Below are 22869 nucleotides of genomic sequence, written 5' to 3'. Positions count from 1 at the left end.
AGGCATCAGAACTAAATACACAGAACATAGAAAATACACCCACAGCTTATTATCACAAAGGGCAAACTTTGATAGACACTGTTATGAAAGGTATAAATACAATACTATCGCCTTCAGATAAAGAATTTATAACATAAATAGGTAATATTTATGGTATGCTTATGCTGTGTTAGGCAATTTTCTGTACTGCTTTGTTATTTAACCCTTAAAGCAACCTTATGAAGTAGGTAGGTTGCCATTATTCCTACTTTTCACATAGAGGGATTAAATAACTATCTCAGGATATGTAGCTCTTACGTAGGAGACCTGGTATTTGAACAGATGTCTCTTTGAACTCAGCCACAAAGGTATTGGCTCCCATCACTGAATAATGGGATCAAAAAAGCCTTTATGTGTGTGGTACTGAGACAAGCCTTGAAAGATGAAAAGGACTTAGACCAACAGAGGTGAAATGAAAAGAAGGGCTTCTTTTAGAAGGAGAGAAGAGCGCATAAGGACACCTGGCTTGGAAGGTGAGTCAGCTTGGCTGCATGAGTCATCATAACCATCAGAAAACATTGGAAGTGAAGCTGTGACTTGCAAGGGTAACTCAGAAAAGGCCATGCAGCTTCCTCCTGCTTCTCAAGAGACACTTGCTCTGGGGGAGCCACCTGGGAAGGCAGTAGTCCAACTGAGACCACCACGCTGCAGAGGCTACATAAAGGCCATCCAGTCAACAGCCCAAGGTGAGCTCCTAGCCAACAGCTAACTTCAACTGTCATCCACCTCAGTAAGTCATCTTGGGCATCCAGAGGTTGATGACTTTAGTTGACTATGACCAAGCCAACATCTGACTGATGGCAATTGCATGAAATACCTAAGCAAGCATGGACAAACTGATACTGCTTGAATTCCAGATCCAATAAATGAAAAGCAAAGTACAATCAGCTGTTGTTTTACACTTACAAGTTTTGGAGCAGTCTATACACAGAAATAATACATGGAACAAACAGCTAACAAATAAAATATTGTTCCACATGATAAGTTCACCAGTACATTTATGTAGATAATAGAGAAAAGATTAACTGTACTTTTAAAAATGGGGAAAGTTTTTACAGAGATGCCATTTTGGTTTAGGCTTGTAAATTGAGTAGATTTCACTGGTCAGGGAATGCCCATTTAGCTCTTTAATTGGATGTGGGATATAAATCAGGTAAAAGACCTAGGGGTGGCTCCTGCAGTTCTTTCTTGGTTTACAGAAGGATAACTTGCCATTAACTGAGATATGAAATGTAGGATGTAGAGCTTTTATTTTGTTTTGAATGTATTTTGTTTGAGGTGTCAACAAGACACCCAAAAAGGAAATATCCAATTAAGTATTTGGAAACAGAGGGGAAGTACAGATTATATGCAGGTGTTGCAGAAATAAAGCAATCTGTAGTCTCATTTATAAAGAGAGACTATCAATATCACCGGTAACATTTTTTAATGCTTGCAAACAAATATTATTTGCTTTATTTACACAGATTGACTTGACTTGGGGAATAAACTAAGTCTACAAAAGGCAATATAAGCCAGAAAGTTAGACATTGTTTTTATTAATAAACATCATTTTCTTAACAATACATACAAAGTGAAAAATTAAAAAGACTGATGTCCTAGATCATCACTTTTTATCTGCATGTTTCAAATCTGATCTCCATATAATTCCCCTCTCTTTATACATCATTCTTGTACTGGTAATAACCCTAAATTTAAAAATTTTGATGACTGATGGCCAGATATTTAAAAATAGATGATGTATACTGTGATCAAAACAGCTACACAAGTTAAGTTTTAATAATAACTAGACAGCAACTATTCCTTTTGGGAGAGAAAAGATGATCAATAGCAATGAATCCAATAATTTTTTTAAAGTTAAGATTATAAAACATGAAAAATAAATAGAAAAGTTTTTGCTTTTTCTTCTAACACAACTCTGTAGATGATAACATGTATACATGGAAATGTTTCTTTCTATAAGAATAATAAAAAAAATTAAACCATGAAACTAAAAAGAAAAAAAGACTAAAATAATAAAACAATCTTATCACAGAAGAAATCAGTGCTAGAGTGCTTTCCCAGCACAAAGGTCAAATATTTTGAATCCCATTCAATGAGTACTCAAGTGTGTTTAAAGGAAATAAGCATAATTAATAATACCTTTGATCTGGCTATTTTTTATTATTCATTGTTCTTAATGATCAAGTTCAGTATCATTTTATTATTAGTGACATTTTTTGATGACTAATAAAAATGATTCTGGAGGATGTGAATGCCAAGAATGTCTAGATTCTCAATAAAACTGAATTTAACTTAAAAAAAAAAAAAAAGAATGGCTAGATTGAAAACAAAAACAAACAAACAAAAAAAACAATTGAAATTTAAAGGCTTAGAAAATCCTAACAGAGACATCAACAAGTTCAGGCCTCCTCGCTGTGCAAAGAACCAAACTCAAAATTCTTAACCTGTCTTACTCAGCTCTACTGAAATGCTCAAATATACCATTTCAAAACTGAAAATTGTCATCATTCACTTCTTTTGTAGATATGCCTGGTAATTTGAGATTTTTTTTTTTTTTGGATGTGCATAATGAATAAGATGAATGTCCAAACTTTTTGGACTTTTTTTCTAATGGAAACAAACATTTCAATGAACCATAGAGAGAGCTCTATCTCTTAGTTTAATTATTCCTGATAATTTCTCAGAGTGTAAATAATAATGGTCATCATGCAGCACTAAAAAATATTAAAATTTTCCCATAATATCTCGATGTTGCTTCCTAGTGATACTGCTTTAATATTTACTACATAAATACCTTACATGCAGCTGTCATTTTATGTTTTTTGAACCTAATTTTTGATAACCAGGGATAGTTTAGAAAAGCTGTTTCAGAAGAGTCTTCTATCTATTCTAAACTCAGAAAATTTATAAATAAATACATCAAAAATTCTCATGTCTAAATAGTTTTAAACAATATGCTTATACTTACCATGAGAGAAAATAGAATGCATCAGTGTTTTAAGTAATACTAATTTTGAATGATCCTGAAAAGATGTAACCAGGGATTAATTTTATTCAGGACACTGTACATTAACTTTGTAATTAAATATGATTTGGTTGGGAAGCCATTTTTGACCTTCTCTTTGTCCTAATGATACATGTAACTGTTCTCTACTCCATAGGATAAAGAACTTAATACACATATTTTTAACTTCTTACAATATAATTTTTTCTAGTACTTAAAGTTCAATAATATTTGTATGTCAGTGTCTTTTTTTAATCTTAGAGTTTCCATTGTATTTATTTCTTGGGGTTTATGTTTTATAAAATAAAAGAAGAAAATTTTGGCAATTGTCTGATTAGACAATCTAAAAAGCCTAATTTTAAATTTGCTTGAACAGCATATGAAGAGTGTTGTCAGTACTCGGATACTATGGTGAAGCATTCCTTAAAAAGCTGTAAATAAGTTTCAGATGAGATTGTTCTCCAAAGTTATGCTATATGATCAATATTTAGTAAGGAGAAATAGTGAGGCCTGAAAGCACCTACATATATTACACTTTGTAAATTCACCTCTGAAGAGCTTCCTCCAATTACTCAAGCACTGTGGATGTGATGGCAAACTAGGCTGTGTCAGCATGTTAAAATCGCATCATGGATCATGCTATGAAATTTAAAACCACCAACATACACAGAACTTGTTTAATGTGTTTACAGTGATCTCCATGAGAGAGGAAGTCATGCCCAGTGGATTCAGTTTCTTAGTCCTTTTGGAAAGCTCTTCCCTATAGTAGGGTATCTCTTCAAATTATCTTTGTTGAGGAAGCTCTCCAAAAAGTTCTCTAAGTTCCTTCTGCTTTGACTAAATTCTGCTCAAATTTTATAATAATGATACTTTAGCCTGGTTGCAAGGAGTGGACTTTGCAACATGCTATGATACTAGGGTCTTCATTACACTTTAATAATCAGAATAAGAATTCTGGAGGGAACCTCTGTCAGGTGAATTTTAGTTTGTTTGTGCCCATCTCTTTCCAAAAGATCAGTAATATGTGATGATTTTAAATTATAAAATTAGCACTTCTTTACTTGATAAGGCATTAGATGCATATGGTTTTAACTTCTATGTTTGAGAGCTAATACAAACCTAGTGACAGAATGAGCTATTGAGCCCTAAATCCACTACAAAAGATTTTGTTTGTCAAAGAAAATTTTATTAGCTATGAAATTCTACTCATGTACTCATGTTCAACCTAACATGTTCTTGTTCACATGTTTGAATCAAGAAAGGAACTTTACTGTAACATTATCATTTCCTTGAGGGCAGGGCTGGGTCTTGGTCATTCCTATATAAACATGTTGATAAAGCTGGTGCTTTGCATGGATAACCACTTTTACATAACATCTCTTTTAATCCTAACCTCTCTCCAAGGAGGTAGTTTTTATCTAGGTTTTATACATGTGATAGTTAAAGCCAAAAGACATAAATAGCTTAGCCCAAGGTCAGTGTTAAATTTAAACCCAGACCATGGGAGTCAGACTTTAAGGCTAAGACACTACCCTATGCTCTTCTCATAGGGAGAAAGTAGATTATAAAGCAGGTGGCACCACGAATGGTCCCTAAAAGTGAAGACTGAACATATTTGCATCACCAAATCACATCAAGCTTCATTATTGCCAGCCTGACACAGGCATCTTTAAATACTATTTCTGAAGCAGAGACCATGTCCTCTGGCACATACTAGTAACTCCATAATTATTTATTAAGTGAATTTATAAATTTGCCAAATTTCCTGATGACCAAATTTCAAGAAACTTAACCCTCTAGTCTTTACAGAGAAGCCTAATCATCAATTTGGTCAACTTTCATGGTTAGTTAGTTCCCAACTCTGTAAAATCAACATAGCTAAGGTGTTTAAATAACAACATTACAGATAGTATCTACATAAACCAGTATCTGTAATTACAATAACTAATATTGGTGCATTTAGTTCATCTTATGCCTTTTTGTCATGCAAGTATTGACATTCATGGGATAGTTAGAAGCTATGAAAAATGAAATTTGATAATCAAGGTAAAAGAGTTTTATAAAATAATCCATGATCCCCAAACATATGATAGTTTTACTTTCCTTCTTCTTCTGACTTCTTATGATTGTCTATGCCTTAGAATAATCAGTGGACCCAATTATATCCGAAGATATTTCTCACTTATGTTGAGGGATCTCAAATTCTAGGAGTTATTACAGACTTGGACTTGCACAGACCTGGAGCATTATGCTCAAAGATTTAAGTAATAGGTTATGGGGAATAAGTAAAGATAATATTGTAGAAAAAGTTAGTGTGGAGAGAGGACCAAATGCATCATTTTTTCTTAACTCTTAGCCTCTGTCTCAGAATCACCAATTTGACCTTGGACAATCACCTCATAAATGAGATTTGATATTTGAGGATTTTATCCATAAAAATTCAAATAAATGGTATTCAATAATTATTATTTTGTTTCCTTTGAGATATGATGTAATAATAAATTACATGAACATTTATTCCTCTACAAATAGGAAATTTGCTAGTCAACATAATCCCAAATTTGGTGAATATCCCCAATATTTGATAAAAATGACTCATCTAATTTTTTCAAATGTTAGTGTATTATTTCCACAATTTTCATTATAATTAATATCAAGGATTAGTTTGAATGATATGAAATTGCCAAGATTCAACAGTTTTGACAGGCAAAAAATGACAATTCTGTATATTTCAAACTAATATTTACTTAGTATTTTACTTTTTATTATATAAGAAATGTCAGATGGGAAATTTCCAATGCTGAATAATCTCACACTCCTACATTCATATACATATTTCAATTAGTTTTCCTGTACTAATCTCAAATCATCTATTTATTTTATACATAGTGTATGTTTTTATTTTTATGATAATCTTATTCATTACGCATATGCTATATTATCTTTGTACTTCTTTTCTTAATTTGAAATCCTCTTCTACAACAATTTATGTGGGATCTTGGGAATCATTCTCATTATAGTCTAAGTTTTCAATCATGAAACTTATTTTATGAGATGATACAAATAGAAAATTTGAAGAAATTAAATTGAATATAAGGAAAATGTTATCTTAAGAATATTAATACAATTAGCTCTAAGTGGTGTTTTATATATATATATCCATCTGTTATTCAAGGTATGGAATCTCAAAAAGAGTATTTTAAAATATACTTAGTGGCCTATTTTTATATTTCCTTCATGCACTTAAAAAAATCTTTGTTTTAACAGTGCTTTTAACCTTCTGTTGGATTTGACTCCAAAAACAACAAAAAAAAAAGTGAATACAATTTCAGCAAACCAGAACCTGTCCTTTCTTCAGTGTTTACCAGTGGGACAGTGATACCATGCAAAACAAGAACCCCAGGTCTCTTAAAGTGCCTTGACTTTGAAAGGAATTTCCACTTTCATATTTTAAAGGATAGACTTGATCAATTGAATAAATATTTATTGAGTGTCTTTTATGGGCAGCAGTGCTTGCATGGAGTTCAATCTATGCAGGGACACACCCGTATAGACAGACTGAGTACAATGAATGAGGTACAAACTCAAGGTTCTAGATTCTCAGCAGAAGAAATGACAAACTCTACCTGAGGGAAAGAAAGAAGGCTTCACAGATACGCTGGCATTGACATCGGATTCTGAAATTGGTGACAAAGTTTGCCATCAGAGAAGCCACATCCTTGACATAAGAAACAGTATGAGCAAACCATGGCATGTGAGACCTCATGTGCCTGAATCACTGGGTATAGAAGTTGGAGCAGATGCAATGAGCCAAGGCTGAAAGATCACTGAGGTTTGCTGGTGTAGAACCCATAATGCCCTGCTATGAATTTAAAACAGCATCCTTCCAGTGATGGGGAGTCTTTAAAGATCCTAGTTCAAATTTTTCTTCTGACCTTGTGTTAATGTAATCAACAAAGTTTTTGCTTAGAACAGAATCTTTTATATGTATGGGAGAACTGGCAATTCGTAGAAAGCCACTATTGCCATTTTGTTTTCAAACAGTCTATAACTGAAAACACCAGTCGCCCACAGTTGTGTGATCCACATTCTTCTGTCTCCAAAGACTGTATTTTCTTTTGTACCAATTTTTATAGTGGCTATTTTTGGATGTCATGGACATTCCTTCTATATCTGGTGCACCATCATTACCATTTCTCATAATTAAATTCATATTCAGAGAATCGTCATGTCATTTAACTGCACAGCCAATAGCTTACTTTTCTCCTGAGATGTACTATTTGAGGTTGAAATGAAATTCAACGTACTAGCAAATATTTTCAGTGTTATCATCTGTTTGCTCCATATTTTAAAATCTTTTCATTTTAGAATCTGAATCTAACTTTCTTGTCTTATGCAGATCGTGCTTGCAGTCAGAAGACTGAGACCATTCTGCAGAGCCTGGGACAAAGTGGAAAAGTCTCTGGCATGAGAGACATTTCTTACAAATGAGAATTTTACAATATCAGAGCTAGAAGAGCCTCTAAGAATTGTTCAGTAAAATAATTTAAGTTTATGAAAGAGGAATGCACAGGGAAAGTGACTATCCCAATGACACAGAACAAATTACTTATAGGGATAAGCCTAGCCCCAAGTTACATTTTGAGATGGCTCTGTACTCTATTGCTCAAACAGGTTTCCTAAACATCACTGACTTTCATCAGTTCATTCTTCTTCAAGTTAGCATTACAATGCACTCACCCCAAATTAAGAACTGTTCACCATTATTTTATTGTCAAGGTCTTTGCTGGAAACATGGATGTTTTATATGAGTATTTTCTGAGTATTACCTCTCTTTACTTGTATTAAAGAAAATCAAGTTAGAGAAAATCCAAACTTTTTAAGAAGTTTGATGATAAAGAAATTTCTTTAATCCTGTGTTTTACCATTCCAAAATTCCAAAGAAAGATCTGGATTAAACTTTGTCTTTTAATAATTGCTTTTCAATTGGCTTATTGTCATTCCATGAAAAAATTGAGTGGTAATAGCTAATAAAGTACAAGTAAATTTTAGTTTGAATTTTGATAAAATTTTCATGTTCATTTCTGAAATGATCTGACCTAAATTATGTAATTTCATTTACAGTGAGAAGAAAGTAACAACATCCTGAGGTTAGATGGATAATTTCACCTGATCTCTGCAATTTGATTTCTAGAGTATGGAGTTTAAACTCTGTTCCAGAATGTGGCACACCAATTAAATTTAATCTATTTTGTTCAAGATAGTGTATGACAATTCTGTTTTTCTTTTTTCCAAACAGGCCTTTAGAAGAAAATAGATTTAGAAATAGCCCCCCAAAAACGCCAATAAAAAGGAAAATAAAAACCTCTTAGAAAACAATCTTTGCTTGTGGTCAATCAGCTTTATAACGTAGGAGCTTGTAATATGCTTTCTACTAAAGATACGAAAGGGGAAAAGAAATCTGAACTTGACATAGCTTCAGGATAGTAGCAGGAGTAAAAGTAAATATTAATAGGAAACAGACATATTGGCAACTCAATGTCCTTGAGAATTATAAGGTAGGTGAGGTAAGAACAATCATTTGATGTCAAAAGTTGGGTACTTTTAAGAACTGAAAAGAATGATAGACATTCCATCAAGAAATTATATTGATGAAGAGGTGGAATACAGGCAATGTAGGAGTGACACATTGCTTCTAAGTATGTTGTCTGTTCTGGTAACATCGGGTGACTTAATTTAACCTATCTCTTCACCAGTTCTTTGGACCTGAGAGTTGCTAAGTCTGTTTCTTGAGAAGTCTGATAATCCCAGTGTGAAGTGCAGGGGAGATTCCTGAGGGTAATCTTATTATGGTTTCAGTGTGCTTTTCTATAAAATGCCCAGTTTCTAAGAAAAGGGAGGAAAAAGATGGGAACAGAGGCCACAGTGGACAGAGGAGTGGTCCATATTATGATGGTTCAAAGGCAGAATATTTAAATGGAAACAGAAATTTGTACATTACAAATACCTCTCTGTGTGACGTGCATGTACCTCTAGTATATTATGCCTAAAATAAGGGTGAACAAGTTGCACACTAGCTTATCAGAGAGGACATATCATTAATAACAAAGACCCTTCAGCTTTTAGGAGAAAGGTGTGGCATTAATGTAGTCTCCCAGCATCACCTCTAAATCTCACCAGCATCATCAACATGCATTGCCCCTTTCCTGAGCTAAAATCCATTTTAGTGCTAAATGGCGTACGGACCAAGAAAAGTTGGAATCACATGAACCAAATGGTGTGTGGCTGATTTCCAACCTGTTGGAAATCAGCATAACAATACAAATTTCCCTTGAATAAGTATTGTTCTGCTGCAATGGGTAGTATTTAGAGCTGCCTGTTTATTAAAGGAATGGGGAAGTTGGGGAGGCAAGAAAGAAGGTAAGAAGGGAGGAACAAAAAAGGAATTTCCCATAAATGAAATAACCTAATTGCAAGAATAAATCATTCTAAAAAATATTAATTGATAAATGAATAAGAAGTGAAATGTGTTATATCGGGCAGTGAGACAGTGGAGAATTGTCAAAATTTCTTTTGAAATGACATAAACCAGCAAAGTATGCCCATTTTCACAGATGTTGCAAGGTCTCCTTTCGTCAGGGCCACTCTAAGTCCCTCATTCTGGTTCCCCAGCGCCTAGCCTGTTGTGGGCGCTCAATAAATATTAAACAACCGAAGCACAAATCATTGGCAAAAAGTTTGCAATTCACAGGAATCAATCATATTGTTATTATCATTTAACATTTATTGAGGGTCAACAGCATGACTTAGTCAACACGTGCAAATAAGTTATTTTATAATCACATATTTAGCAAATATTTAAATACAATTTATGTTAACTAAACCTTCAGTTTTACTCCATTGATTTTTAAAAGTCAAATTTTTCTCTTTCTTTTTTAAAATAATGGATACACAAAGGAATATAAACATTTACTATTCAAATAAGTAAGCTTCTCTCAGGGAAATCATTACTCTGAGATATTATTAACATTCACTTGAAAGTATGTGATAAATCTGCAAGAAATACACATCACAGATTCCAGATACACCATGGAGCATGCAGAAAGAATAGAGGAACCTGATCAGATGAAGGAGGATAGCAAGAAATATACAAAGCATGTAATAGTATTTGGGTTTCACCTGCTGTTGTGACAATTTCAAACACTAGTACAATTATGTTGGGCATCACTGTTTACAGAATAACATTAAGACAAAGAAAGACAAACTCTACAGGTGGACACAAATTAGCTTGTTTTCGAATTTAAAACATTTCCTAGATGAAAGAAAAATGGAATATTTTTTATTACACAACATTAACTGTATTTGATACATTTATGATTGACGTGACCCAATTTTACCCTTAGTGAAATGACTGCTAATTTTGTTGAGATTTATTCTGGATGGTTAATAGACACTCAAATTCTATTTAATCTTTTTTCATGGATATTTTTCTGCCAATATGTTGAGACCATGTTTACACATATACAATACATCATGCCAGTCTCCATTTCCTGAGAGCTCCTTAACTGGATTCTGAAGTGATTTTTAGTTGTTAAGAGTGTGGCAAAGGATGGTTAATATTTCTACAATGCAAATGTCCATTTAATTTGGGGATGCTTAAATAACCGTAACTATGCTATTTAACTATTTTTAAAGTGTGCTTTTTTCCTTCGCATGTGACTCTTAGAATCTTAGAAATGAAAGTCTTTCTAGACCTGCCTTCCTCTAAAAAAATAAATAACCTCTATGTTCTGGCATGAGGAACCCACTATTTTAAAACCCTGCTAAACTGAAAATTTTTTATACTTGGGAAGAATATTACAAATCATCTAACTCAGTTCCCAAATTTTAAAGGAAACAAAACCGGGAAAGGGCCTAACTTTCTTTATTTAGACACAAACAACAGCCTAATTTGAAAACTGTTGAACTTTTTCAATTTCAGGTTTTTTCAATCATGATCTAATAGCTGCCATTCAGAAAATTTAAGTTTTCAATATCGTTGACCGTCCATATGGTTACTGTTTAGGCCGCCATATGCATCTTTGTTTAAATTAAGAGAATCATTATAAAAATGATGCAGCTAACGAATAATGCATAATTAATTATAATTTTTCCTATCATATTTCCATTTTAATTGGAGTTAAAGGAAGGATTTAATCATTTAAATTTTGGTTTCTGAAATCTTTGACAGGCTTCACTATTAAAATCTACTTTTCATTTACTAAAATACTCTCTTAGATATGCAGTATTTAAAGGCACAGTTTATAGAAATCTGGATAGCTCAATATTCCTTTATTCAGCAAGTCCTCTATGCTTTCATTCATCCCAGAGATCTTTATTGAACACTTGCTCTATGCCAAGCATTTGTGAAAGGCTCTTAGAACAGGCTCTCAAAGAAGGCGCTATGTGATGTCATGTACAGGTGTAAATGAAAGAAAGAAAAGGAAGGATTATTTGCAAGTGATTTAATTTATAACTATTTTCTTTACCTTTTTACTATTGGTCTTATGCCACTTAGAAAGAAAGAAATTAAAAACAGGAAGATCCTGGAAGCTCTTACTAGAACTCACATCTTTAAGGGTAATTTTCTGAACTGGTCTCCCTCTCTGCCCGGAAAAATGACAAGCCACTGTCTGATTCTTCAGAGTGACTATTTTATTTCCCCTGGCTAGTAACATGAATAACTTATAAAAGATTTTTTGCTAAGAAGGGAGAGAGAGAAAGACAGAGGGCGACAGAGAGAGGGAGAGAGAAAGAGAGAGAGAGAGAGGGAGAGAGATGTAAAAGTGGGATTTAGGAAGGCAGGTCAGTTTAAAAAAAAACTGAAGAGGAAAATACACAAAAAATATGAGAAATTAGATTGCAACAAAGTAAACAAGATTTATTAGATGCAACTTATCGTTTCTAAATATAATATACAAGTGTGTAATAAGAAATCTCATAGGGTAGCTCATTTTATAATTTTTTTTTATCTTTGGCATTCCTTGGTTCTAAATGTGAAGATAACATTTACTGAGGGAAACATTTATTGCAGAGATTTAGGTGTCTCCTGGTAATTCTAGGTAATTGTGTGTATGTACAAGTATGTATGTGTGTAGGCACATGTTCCTTTAAGGTAGGGGAGGCTGTAAAGGATTTCTTAGTACTGAAAATCAAGTGCTAAGTATAATAGAATACATGATTCATCAAATATAGTAGATAAAAATAGAGCGACATTTTTAGACTTTCTCAGAACTTAGATTAACAAAATTTCTCACTTCCTACATGATGTGAGATCTAGTTTACTGAATAGCAATAACATAGAATTCATTCTCTCACTATCTGAATTTCATCTTTGTAAAGTTTAGCTTAATCAGTATTCTCCAAGTATAATTATAATGTATTCTGAATCAAAAGGTCCAAATACATAATTATACCTAGATCAGAAAGTACATTTGAAATCTATTAAGGGTTATGAAAATCATAAAGTATTTCCCTAACACATGGCCACAAATTAAAACTTAAATGAAAGAAAATAACTCTTTAAAGATCATTTAATTATATTTCATGCATTACTTACTAGTGTTGGATTATAGACACTTTTGAAAAAAACTTAACTAAAAACTACATAATTAAGGAAGAGCAGTGCATGATAGTCTTAAAGCTTCATCGAATAAGTATTAGAATACTACAAGAAAATCTGTAGAATGCCATTTTTTATTAGTTATTCTCAATTTTACTCCCTGCTTTATTAAAATATAATTTCTACTTTTCAAATCAGTTATTAGTTATCAAATTCCAGAATAATCATAGATATACCATCACAAAAATATGCAAAGTATCTGAATATCCTATTTCCTGTGATGTTATAATTGAAGAACAGGAGGGCATTGCTTTACAATACTTAAAACTGAAAGGATTTACTAAATCTATATGAAAAGAACTATTGGAAGAATGTCTTTTTATTCACAACCCAAGCATATGAGCTTTCAAAAGATAAAAGATATTCTTAATAAAAATGAACTATAAAATCATCTGAGGAAGTAAGTTCACTCTTTATGAGCCATTTCCATTCTTCTGACTTCTGCAGAAAACATTATAATGTAAGAAACTGACACTTCCATGCAAGAAGAAAGAAACAATGTGTGCTCAAATCATTTGTCTGTTAGGTGTTATTATTAGTGTGGGTATTTGATATTCTTCTCAGTCATCTCTTAACATGTTGGGGCTATAAAAGTAATCTACTAATGTCATCAGATAAGCAGTCAACACCTTTATACTAGAGAGAAAAAAATACTCTAGCTTAGTGAAATCAAAGTGGTTTTCATAATTGATCTCATCTGCATCAAAACTAACTTATAAGAAAGAGCATCCAAGTAATACCACATGCTTATCTAGGACTATATCATTTTTCAAATCCTTTCACATGCGTTTCTTGCTTGTACTCCATAATACCTTGTCAAATAGGAAAGAGAAGTTTAAATATTTTCATTTTTAAGAGGAAATTTAGGCTCAGAGCCTTGCTTAATTGCACACGCTAAAATTCAGATCCAGGGCCCCTACGTTTATACTTTATATTTCAGAAACTAAAATGCTCACATTTTTTGAAAAAGAAGTTGATAGAAATGTATTAAATTCCCAATTTTCAGGTAGTACACTGAATCAAAATCAATTTACAAAATTTATCAATATGGTTATAATGTGAATTTATTTTGAAAATATCAAGCAAAGAAATCCTTTATCTCTTTACCTGAATCTTTAATTTTACTATATTTAGCTGAAATATGAGGCATTGAAGGATTTTGATATATTTATATCATAAATTCTATATTTCTCATACAGGAGTTTAATGCATCTCAAATTTAGGAGAATAAATTATTTTGAATTTATTCTTGCCAAAATTATTGGTAGTTCTGATTTTCCCCACCTTATAATAAATAAAAGCAAAGAGTTTGGGGGAAGACAGAAATTAAAATTTTACCACTCTGAACTTTGACCAGTGGTTTAACATCATGACAATGGTTTTATGTCTAGTGTACTGTAGCATTTATTCAAGTATATTTTGGAGTGTTATATTTGCTATATAACTACACAAACAAAAATAAAATACGTGATTATTTTGTAGTATTTTGATTTATAATGTTGAAATTTCAGACCTCTTGGGAATGTCAATAGCTGAAGTCACAATATAATCTCAAATAACTTATTTTTGTTGTTCCTGTCCTTTGTTTTAACTTTTATATATTTTCCCAGCAAAAGAGATTGTTTTGTGTAAATAGGATTGGGTCAATTTTACTATTCAAATTATGTTTAGTCAGGTGGTGTTAAAACTCATATCAAACAAACATGCCTGCCAGTTGCTCAAGATCATTCCCTCATTCTCCACAATCTTCAGCAGTTCTCCCAATTGAGCAGTCTGGTTCATGTTCTGAACTTACACACAAAGTTTTGGTTACACAAAAGAAAAACAGACCCGGATTCCCACCTCATATTCTCCCTGGTACAGGAAAACATGCAGGGGCAGTGATATGGAGCAATAGATTAAAGGTTATTTTCTTCCGCCTGTCTGACTCCATGCTCTCCTCCTCAGGTTGAGTTCTTTCTAAAGAAGATAATGTCAATCTCCTTCATTTTTTTTTACCTTGCTCCACTGCCTTGGTTGTTTTCTCTTCCTTCTTTCCAGGTACAGCTGCAAAGCAAAGATAAGGTTTAAGTAATAGAGTTCCACACAGAAATGCAACTTCTGCTCAAAAAGCCTAATGAAAATAATTTTAAATCTAATCTTAAAGAATTAGGCTTCTTCTGAGTAATTTTTCCACACTCTTTTCTGCTTTATTCTTTTATATTCTGCATTGATAAATAAGCCCTACAAACAACTCCATTTGACAAGACTATGATTAACTGACTTACATTCCAAGTTACTGCTAGAGCCCCTTCATAGCTGGAAAATGTCAACTAGATGCTCCTTTAAATTCAAGCTTATCATAGCTTAACCAGTTGAAAGGATAGTGTAGTCATGCTTGAGCACCATTTAAATATTAAATGAAGTCATCCCATATCACAAGTAACCAAAAGAGGAATAAGTATCGTTCCAGTGCTACATCCCCTGCACTGTTTTCTCTAAGATTTATTGCTCTCGGTGGAGTAGTTCTTGTTTACCTATTGGTACATCTAAACAATAAAACTTATGCACAAATATTGAGTACACTTCAATGAAATAATTGATTCAAGTAAGGATCATTGGAGTATGCAAAAAAAAGCATTAGAGGAACCTAAGATGGCAGCTAGGTGAGACAGGGCAAAAAAAATACCTCCGTGAAAAATACTAGATAAAAGCCAGAAAGTGACCCAGAGAACCAGTTCCAGCGATGCACCAGCCGGACAAGGTCTGCTAAGTCCACAGGGACCTTGCATTTGGTGAAACCGGGAGTCTGCATTCTGAAACGAGTGAGTAAGCTGGCTGAATGTCCAGCAGCCGGGCTGTGGTGTGGAGAAACCGCAGGTTGGCATTTGGAGATGGACTAGTTCTTTTAAAAACAAAAAACAAAAAACCCAGGAGCAGCTGCAGATATAGCAGTGAGAACTGCGCAGTGAAGCACGGCAGGAGCAGACTGTAGGCAAAGCCTCGGTGTCTGGCGTGGAGGATAGCCTTCCCCACACCCACTACTGATTGTCTCAGGGCCAGGGGAAAGAGGGGAGCCAAAAGGAGAAAGAAACCATGCAGGTTGCAGACATCTCCCCGGTGGACTGGAGACACTCCTGCCTGAGGATGGAGCCATAGCCCAGAGCCGCACCAAGAGTGTTTCCCACAGTGCCACACACACACCACAATATCAGCAATGGACAGTGGCCTTTAGTGCACACACAGCTAATTGTCCCGGAGCTTGGAAGGCAAAGCTGTGCGAAAAGGGGGAAATTAACAGGCCCCATTCAACCATCTTTAAAGCAGGCTGGGAACATCCCTGCACGACCCAGTGGCCCAGGGCTTCCCTGGAGGCCAGCGTGCACTTGTGACGTGGCACAGCCTTCCCTCAGCAGAGGTCCTGAAAGAGCACAGCTGAGAAGGGGGACCCGCTCAGAAGTCCCGGGGACCCTACACCAATACTTGTGGGCTTGTGGGTCAGTGGCAGAGACAATCTGTGGCAAGACTGAAATGAAGGCTTAGACTCTTGTAACAGCCTTAAGTCTCCGGGAACAACTGGGAGGTTTGATTATTAAAGCTGCTCTACCTCTCTAACCACCCAGACACATGTCCCACATTCAGGGCAGACAGCACCAACAACATACCCAAACTTAGTGCACCAATTGAACCCCACAAGAATCAGATCCCCACACACTACAAACACAAAGTCAGGGAGAACTGACTTGAGGGGAATAAGTGACTCACGGACGCCAACTGCTGGCTAGTTAGAGAAAGTATATGCCACCAAGCTGTAGATCTGAAAAATTAGATATTGGTATTATATCCAGAAAGCACCCTATCAAGTAAAGCAAATGCCTAGAGGCCAAAAACAACAGAAAATCTTAAAGCTTATGATAAAACCAGATGATATGGAGAACCCAAACCCAAACACCCAAATCAAAAGATCAGAAGAGACACAGTACTTGGCACAATTAATCAAAGACCTAAAATCAAACAATGAGAGCATGGCACAGGACATAAAGGACATGAAGAAGAGGATGGCACAGGATATAAAGGACATAAAGAAGACCCTAGAAGAGCATAAAGAAGAAATTGCAAGAGTAAATAAAAAAATAGAAGATCTTATGGAAATAAAAGAAACTGTTGGACAAATTAAAAAGACTCTGGATACTCATAATACAAGAGTAGAGGAAGCTGAACAATGACTCAGCATCCTCGATGACCACAGAATGGAAAATGAAAGAACAAAAGAAAGAATGGGGAAAAAAATTGAAAAAATTGAAATATGCCCAGCAAACTCCAAATAGAATAAATCCAAATAAACCTACTCCAAGACATTTTCTGATCAGACTGGCAAATACTGAAGAGAAGGAGCAAGTCCTGAAAGCAGCAAGAGAAAAGCAATTCACCACATACAAAGGAAACAACATAAGACTTAGTAGTGACTACTCAGCGGCCACCATGGAGGCAAGAAGGCAGTGGCATGACATATTTAAAATTCTGAGAGAGAAAAATTTCCAACGAAGAAGACTTTATCCAGCAAAACTCTCCTTCAAATTTGAGGGAGAGCTTAAATTTTTCACAGACAAACAAGTGCTTGAGAGATCTTGCTAATAAAAGACCTGCCCAACTTCAGAGACTAAAGGGAGCCCTACCAACAGAGAAACAAAGGAGAGAGGGATATAGAAAAATTTAACAGACATATATAGAACATTACATCCCAAATCACCAGGACACACATTTTTCTCTAGTGATCACGGATCTTTCTCCAGAATAGACCATATGCTGGGACATAAAACAAGCCTCAATAAATTAAAAAAAAAAAAAAAAAAAAATTGAATATATTCAAAGCACATTCTCTGACCACAATGGAATACAAACAGAAGTCAATAATTTTTGATATGTAACTCCACTATTTATTTCCTACAGGATATAAAATACATAAACTTGAATGACAAATCAGTGGCTTTGGACTCAATGTATAACATGTAATTTCTGACAAGAACTACATAAAGGTGGGGGAATGGAGGAGTATAGGAACATAGTTTACATGCCCTATTGAAGTTAAGTTGGTATCAAAGAAAAACAAGATTGTTATAGATTTAAGAGGTTAAATTTAAGCCTCACAGTAAACACAAAGAAAGTATCAGAGATTATGACCATAGAGATGAAAAGTAGAGTATGGGTTATGAGAAGTGGGGGAAGGGGCAATGGGGAGTTAAGAAATGAGTATAGGGTTGCTGTTTGGGGTGCAGGGAAATTTCTAGTAGCGGATGGTGGGAAGGTGATAACATTACAACATTTTAAATGTGATTAATCCCACTAACAGAATGCTAGGGAGGGATTGGCTGTATAAATGTTTCCACAATTGAGGAAAAAAAAGAAAAGAAAAAGACAGTCTAAACAGGCAATGACAATTAAATGCCAAGGATGATCCTGGATGGGATCTGAGGATGGAGGAGAGGAGGCTCAAAGGGACATAGTGGGGACACAAGAAAAAAAAAAAGAAAAAAAAAAAACATTAGATGAAAGGTTGATGGGGAACTGGATATTGCTATCACATCAAAATGTCATCCCACAGAGAATTGCAAGGGTGAAATGTGACTTTGAGGTGAAGAATTAAGTCACCACCTTAACCCAATGATATGACTAAGAGCCATTCATACTGGGACATCCAGACATTTTGTGCCTCCTGATGGGATGCAATATGATGCATACAGTATCACTGCTGAACTAATCTTGTGAAAGCACATCCAAGTGGAATCCAATCAAGCCATAGATTTAGCTTTTGGTTTAAACAAAACAGGGGATAGAGAACATATTAAACAATATTCCAAAGAAACAATCAGACCAATTTAAAATGTTTACAAGGTAACAGGCCTGATCTTTCCAAAAGTCAGTGTCATGAACAAGAAGCAAATAAAGAAAGGAAGAAAAGAAGAAAGGAAGAGAGAGAATAAAGGAAAGGAAGGAGGGAAGAAGGGAGGGAGGGAAGGAAGGAGATGTGGTGAATTGATATTTGATTATATATGTTTCTCTGGAGAATCTTATTTATACTCCTGTATATTTTTTTCAATTTTAATTTAGGAACTAAACACATTTAAAAGATTAAATTTTAAAAGTAAAAAAGAATATTTAGAAAATAATAGATTGCATTTGGATATTTCACTGGATGAGTTAGATACAGCCAAAGTAGTAAACTGGAAAATATATTTGAAAAAATAACTAGGGATTCAACCCAGAAAGACAGAAAGGTGGAAAATAAGTAAGAGTTTAACAGACATAGAGGATAGAATAAAAAAGTTGAACATAAATCTAATTGGAGTTTTAAAATAAAAGAATAGAAAGTATGAGGGAGAAGCAATGTTTTAAGAGATTAAAACTTTTCTAGAATTCAGGACACTAATTTTTAATTCAGGAAGCATGAGAAATCCTAAATATGGAAAGGATGGACTGATTAAATAATTGAATATCCAGATTTAAAAATATAAAACCAGATCTCTCCTTCACATTGTAACAAAAAATTAAAATAAACTTTTCCATATCAAAGGGCACAAATCATAATATTATTGAAAACCATTATTCTTACTCATAGGTGTATATTAGTGTCACATTGTGGATTTTATTTGAATTTGTGATATTTAATGATGTTACATGCATTTTCATATGCTCTTGGCTTTTGAATATCCTCTTCCATGAAGTCCATGTTCAAAGCTTTCACCTCATTTCTTTATGTGCTCTATTTTATTTCATTGATTTGTATGCATTCATAATATATTCTGAATATGAGTATTTGTAAAGATACATGTATTGCAAATATCTCTTTCCACTTACAATTTTACTCTCTTTGTAATGTGTTATAATTAACAAAAGTTTTTTATTTTAATGCAATCCAGTTTATCAGTATTTTCCTTTAGGTTAATTTTGTTTATGCTCTTTTTAAGAAATATTTGCCTATTTCAAGAGTATAAAGATATTATCTACATTTTTTTCAAGTAGCATTATATAACTTATCCTTTTAAATGTAAGTATACACACTCCAATTTGAATTAATATTTATGTATGGTGTGAGATAGGTTATAAAGTTTCTTTTTCCCATATAGCTATCAATTGATCTTGTACTGTTTATTGAAGAGAGCATGATTTCTTCACTGCATTCCTTGTCATAAATCAGAACACTGTACATTAGTGGGTCTGCTCAAATTTCTCTTTAATTTATTGGTCTACTTATCTACCTTTGGTCAATACCACATCATTTTAATTTCTGTAGCTTTAAAATAATTATTAATATCTGGTAGTATGAACCATTCAGTTTGATCCCAGTGAAGATTGTCTTGGATACTCTTGGGCATTTGATTTTACATAAAATTAGATCAGCTTATCAATTTAGTCCCACAGCAAAAACAAATATCCTGTTATGATTTTTATCTGGATTAATTATAAGGATTTAATTTATAATGAATCTACAGAATAATTGGAGGAGATTATCTTTACACAGTTGAATCTTCTGATAGGTAAACATTTAATATCATTCCATTTATTTAACTATTCTTTAGTTTATTTCACCAATATGTTGGTGTGTACTGTTTAGGATGCTTGTGTAAAACTTTTGTTGGGTTTATTTCTATGATTTCTTATTCCTGGATTTACTTTATAGATTTAGATGGTATTGAAATTAGAACATTATTTTATTAATCTTTCACTTTATTTCTAAAGATTTGTTGTTTCTTTCTAAAATAAAACTACTTTTTATATTGACCTTTTTATACAAGAAATTTGCTAAATTCACTTCTTAACTATATACTTCATCTGCAGAGTCTTTTTAATTTTGCAAGGGATAATCATGTCATTTGAAAATAATGAATTTTCTTTCTTATTTTCTATTCTTGCATCTATCATTTCTTTGTCTTGCTTTATTGTGTTGGCTAGGCTCCCCATTAATTTGTGTGATACCAGTGTTGTTAGCAGACATCCTTGCCTTGTTCCGATTCTCGGGGAGAAAGCTTCTAATATTTGTCCATTGAATATGATGTTTACTAATGGTTTTTGTATATGCTTATGAGACTAAGGAATTTTCCTTCTACTTTTATTAGTGAATTACATAAAATGCCTCTACTGTTGCATTAATTATTATATTAATCTCATCAATTACACTAGTTTATTTTTTAATGTTTGTATGAACTTGCATTCTTGAAATAAAGAAACAATAGCATTTTATCTTTCATCTATATTATCAGATTCCATTTGCTAATATTATGTTTATGTCTGTGCTCTATGTCCATGAGAGAGGTTGGCTTGTATCTGTGCTTTCTTGTTAGGTTCTTATCAGATTTTGGTATCAAAGTTATCCTATCTACATAAAATGAGTATTTCCTCTTTTCCTATTCTCTGGAATGTATGGTTGAAGATCGGTGTCATTTCTTCCTAAATGTTTGGAAGTATACACCAGTGAAGGCCTCTGTCTAGAATTTTTTTGTATGAAGAATTACAATCTTGTATTTAAAATTTTCATTTTATTAAGTTTTGAATTTTACTGGGAAAAATTTATAATGTTCTCTTATTATCTGAGGAATTTGCAATGATGTCCCATTTTCCTTTTCTGATACTGGCAGTTTGTATCTTCTCTCTTTTTTAAAATAAGTCTTCATAAGGGTCTATCAATTTTATTATTTTTTAGAGAATAAAATTTTACTTTGTTTTCTTTGTTATACAAATTGTTTTGTACATCATAAGCTTCTGCTCTTGTATTTTTTTATTCCCTTCCTTTTCATTCTTTGGAATTAGTTTGTTTTTTATATCTTATCTTCTTGAAGTAAAGTCAGATATTTGATTTTCAGATATTTTTCTTTTCTAATAAATATTTCTAAAAGTATAAATTTCCTTCTAAACACTGTTTATCTTCATCCCAAGTTTGAATATCATACTTTCCAAGAATCTAAGAATTTAATGTTACCTACCCAAGGATTATTAAGATTTTAAAGCTACTGGAGCTGTCAGTTACTGTCAAATCACTAAGGGGGGTTGGGGTGGATTGTGTCTTGGGTCCATGGATGTGGTAGAGAGGCAGGGAAAGGAGGAAACTCGTTACTTCTCAGATCAAACTAACTACTCAATCTGTTCATAGGCTGCCCTGGGAGGATAAGATCATAAATTAATTCAACATATTTTGAAAATTCTCTGTGACTTCTTTGATCCATGGGATATTTAGAAATATGTTTATATTTGGGATTTTAAAAATTGTCTTTATATTCTTTATTTCTAGTTTAATTCCATTATGATCAGAGTACTTATATAAGTTTCATCCTCTGAAATTTGTTAATACTTGTCATTTTGGGGACTAGAACAAAATGAATGGAATATTATAAGACATAAGTAAGAAAGTTGTATGGAATTCTTTACTACTATCACTTCTTCATAAAAAATCCTATATGACACCCCTCTCCCCAATCTAAACCCTGCAATTTTTCTCTTTCATAAGAACCTTTTCTTTACAGCATTTATTGTACTTTTTCTGATTATTTTAATGAACATCTCCCTTGGTAGAATTTATGCTCAATGTGTGTATGCATGAAAGTAGACACAAATTTAAAAATATTAATTTTTTTGCACAAAAATGGGAAAGAGGCTCCCTTCCATTTTATTAGAGCATTTTCTTTAGAAAAGTTGAAATTGTGCATTTTTCCTCTGCCTTTTTGAGATAAAAAGGGCTTAAAAAAAATGTAATCAGCATCCCAGTTTCCTGGGAGGATAAGATCCTAACTCCTATAGGATAAATGGTGACAAAGGTGCTTCCTCTTACTTGACTACTACCTACTTATTGTTTATCTTGATAACAGGTGTGTAATGGTCTAGCTGGAGCAGAGGTTTCCCACAATGGTGATATGGGATAGCCTAAAAACAAAACATGGTGCCAATTGCCGAAGGCCTTAAGTGCCAAACTAGGTTGTTAGACTTTATTGTTTATATTATAAGTAACTAGCATGATGTGCATACATTACTCTCTTCTATGAATGCTTTCTCTCAAATCAACATGGGACTAGAACACTGACAAATTGTAATTGCAATAAGGCCGCATGGGTTTAGATTCTTATTCATTATTTTGTTCAGAAGGCTAATTATAAATATAAATGCAGGCTCAATATAAATGTAGGAAATACACATT

The 22869-nt window shown here is 33.5% G+C and overlaps 1 protein-coding gene across 1 annotated transcript in view; it reads right to left on the bottom strand.

Annotated features, from left to right (window-relative positions):
- LOC119540500 (triadin-like) overlaps positions 1-22869 on the bottom strand; it is a 151290-nt gene that overhangs the window by 101424 nt on the left and 26997 nt on the right. The window contains exon 6 of the mRNA XM_037844621.1: positions 14706-14753. Within this exon, the coding sequence (XP_037700549.1) occupies positions 14706-14753 (48 nt within the window). The remainder of the gene's footprint in view (positions 1-14705; positions 14754-22869) is intronic.

Source organism: Choloepus didactylus, chromosome 7 (assembly GCF_015220235.1).
Source record: "Choloepus didactylus isolate mChoDid1 chromosome 7, mChoDid1.pri, whole genome shotgun sequence".
NCBI classification, from domain to species: domain Eukaryota; kingdom Metazoa; phylum Chordata; class Mammalia; order Pilosa; family Megalonychidae; genus Choloepus; species Choloepus didactylus.
The sequence above is the reverse complement of the archived record's forward strand: the minus strand, read 5'-3'. Positions and strand labels throughout refer to the sequence as shown.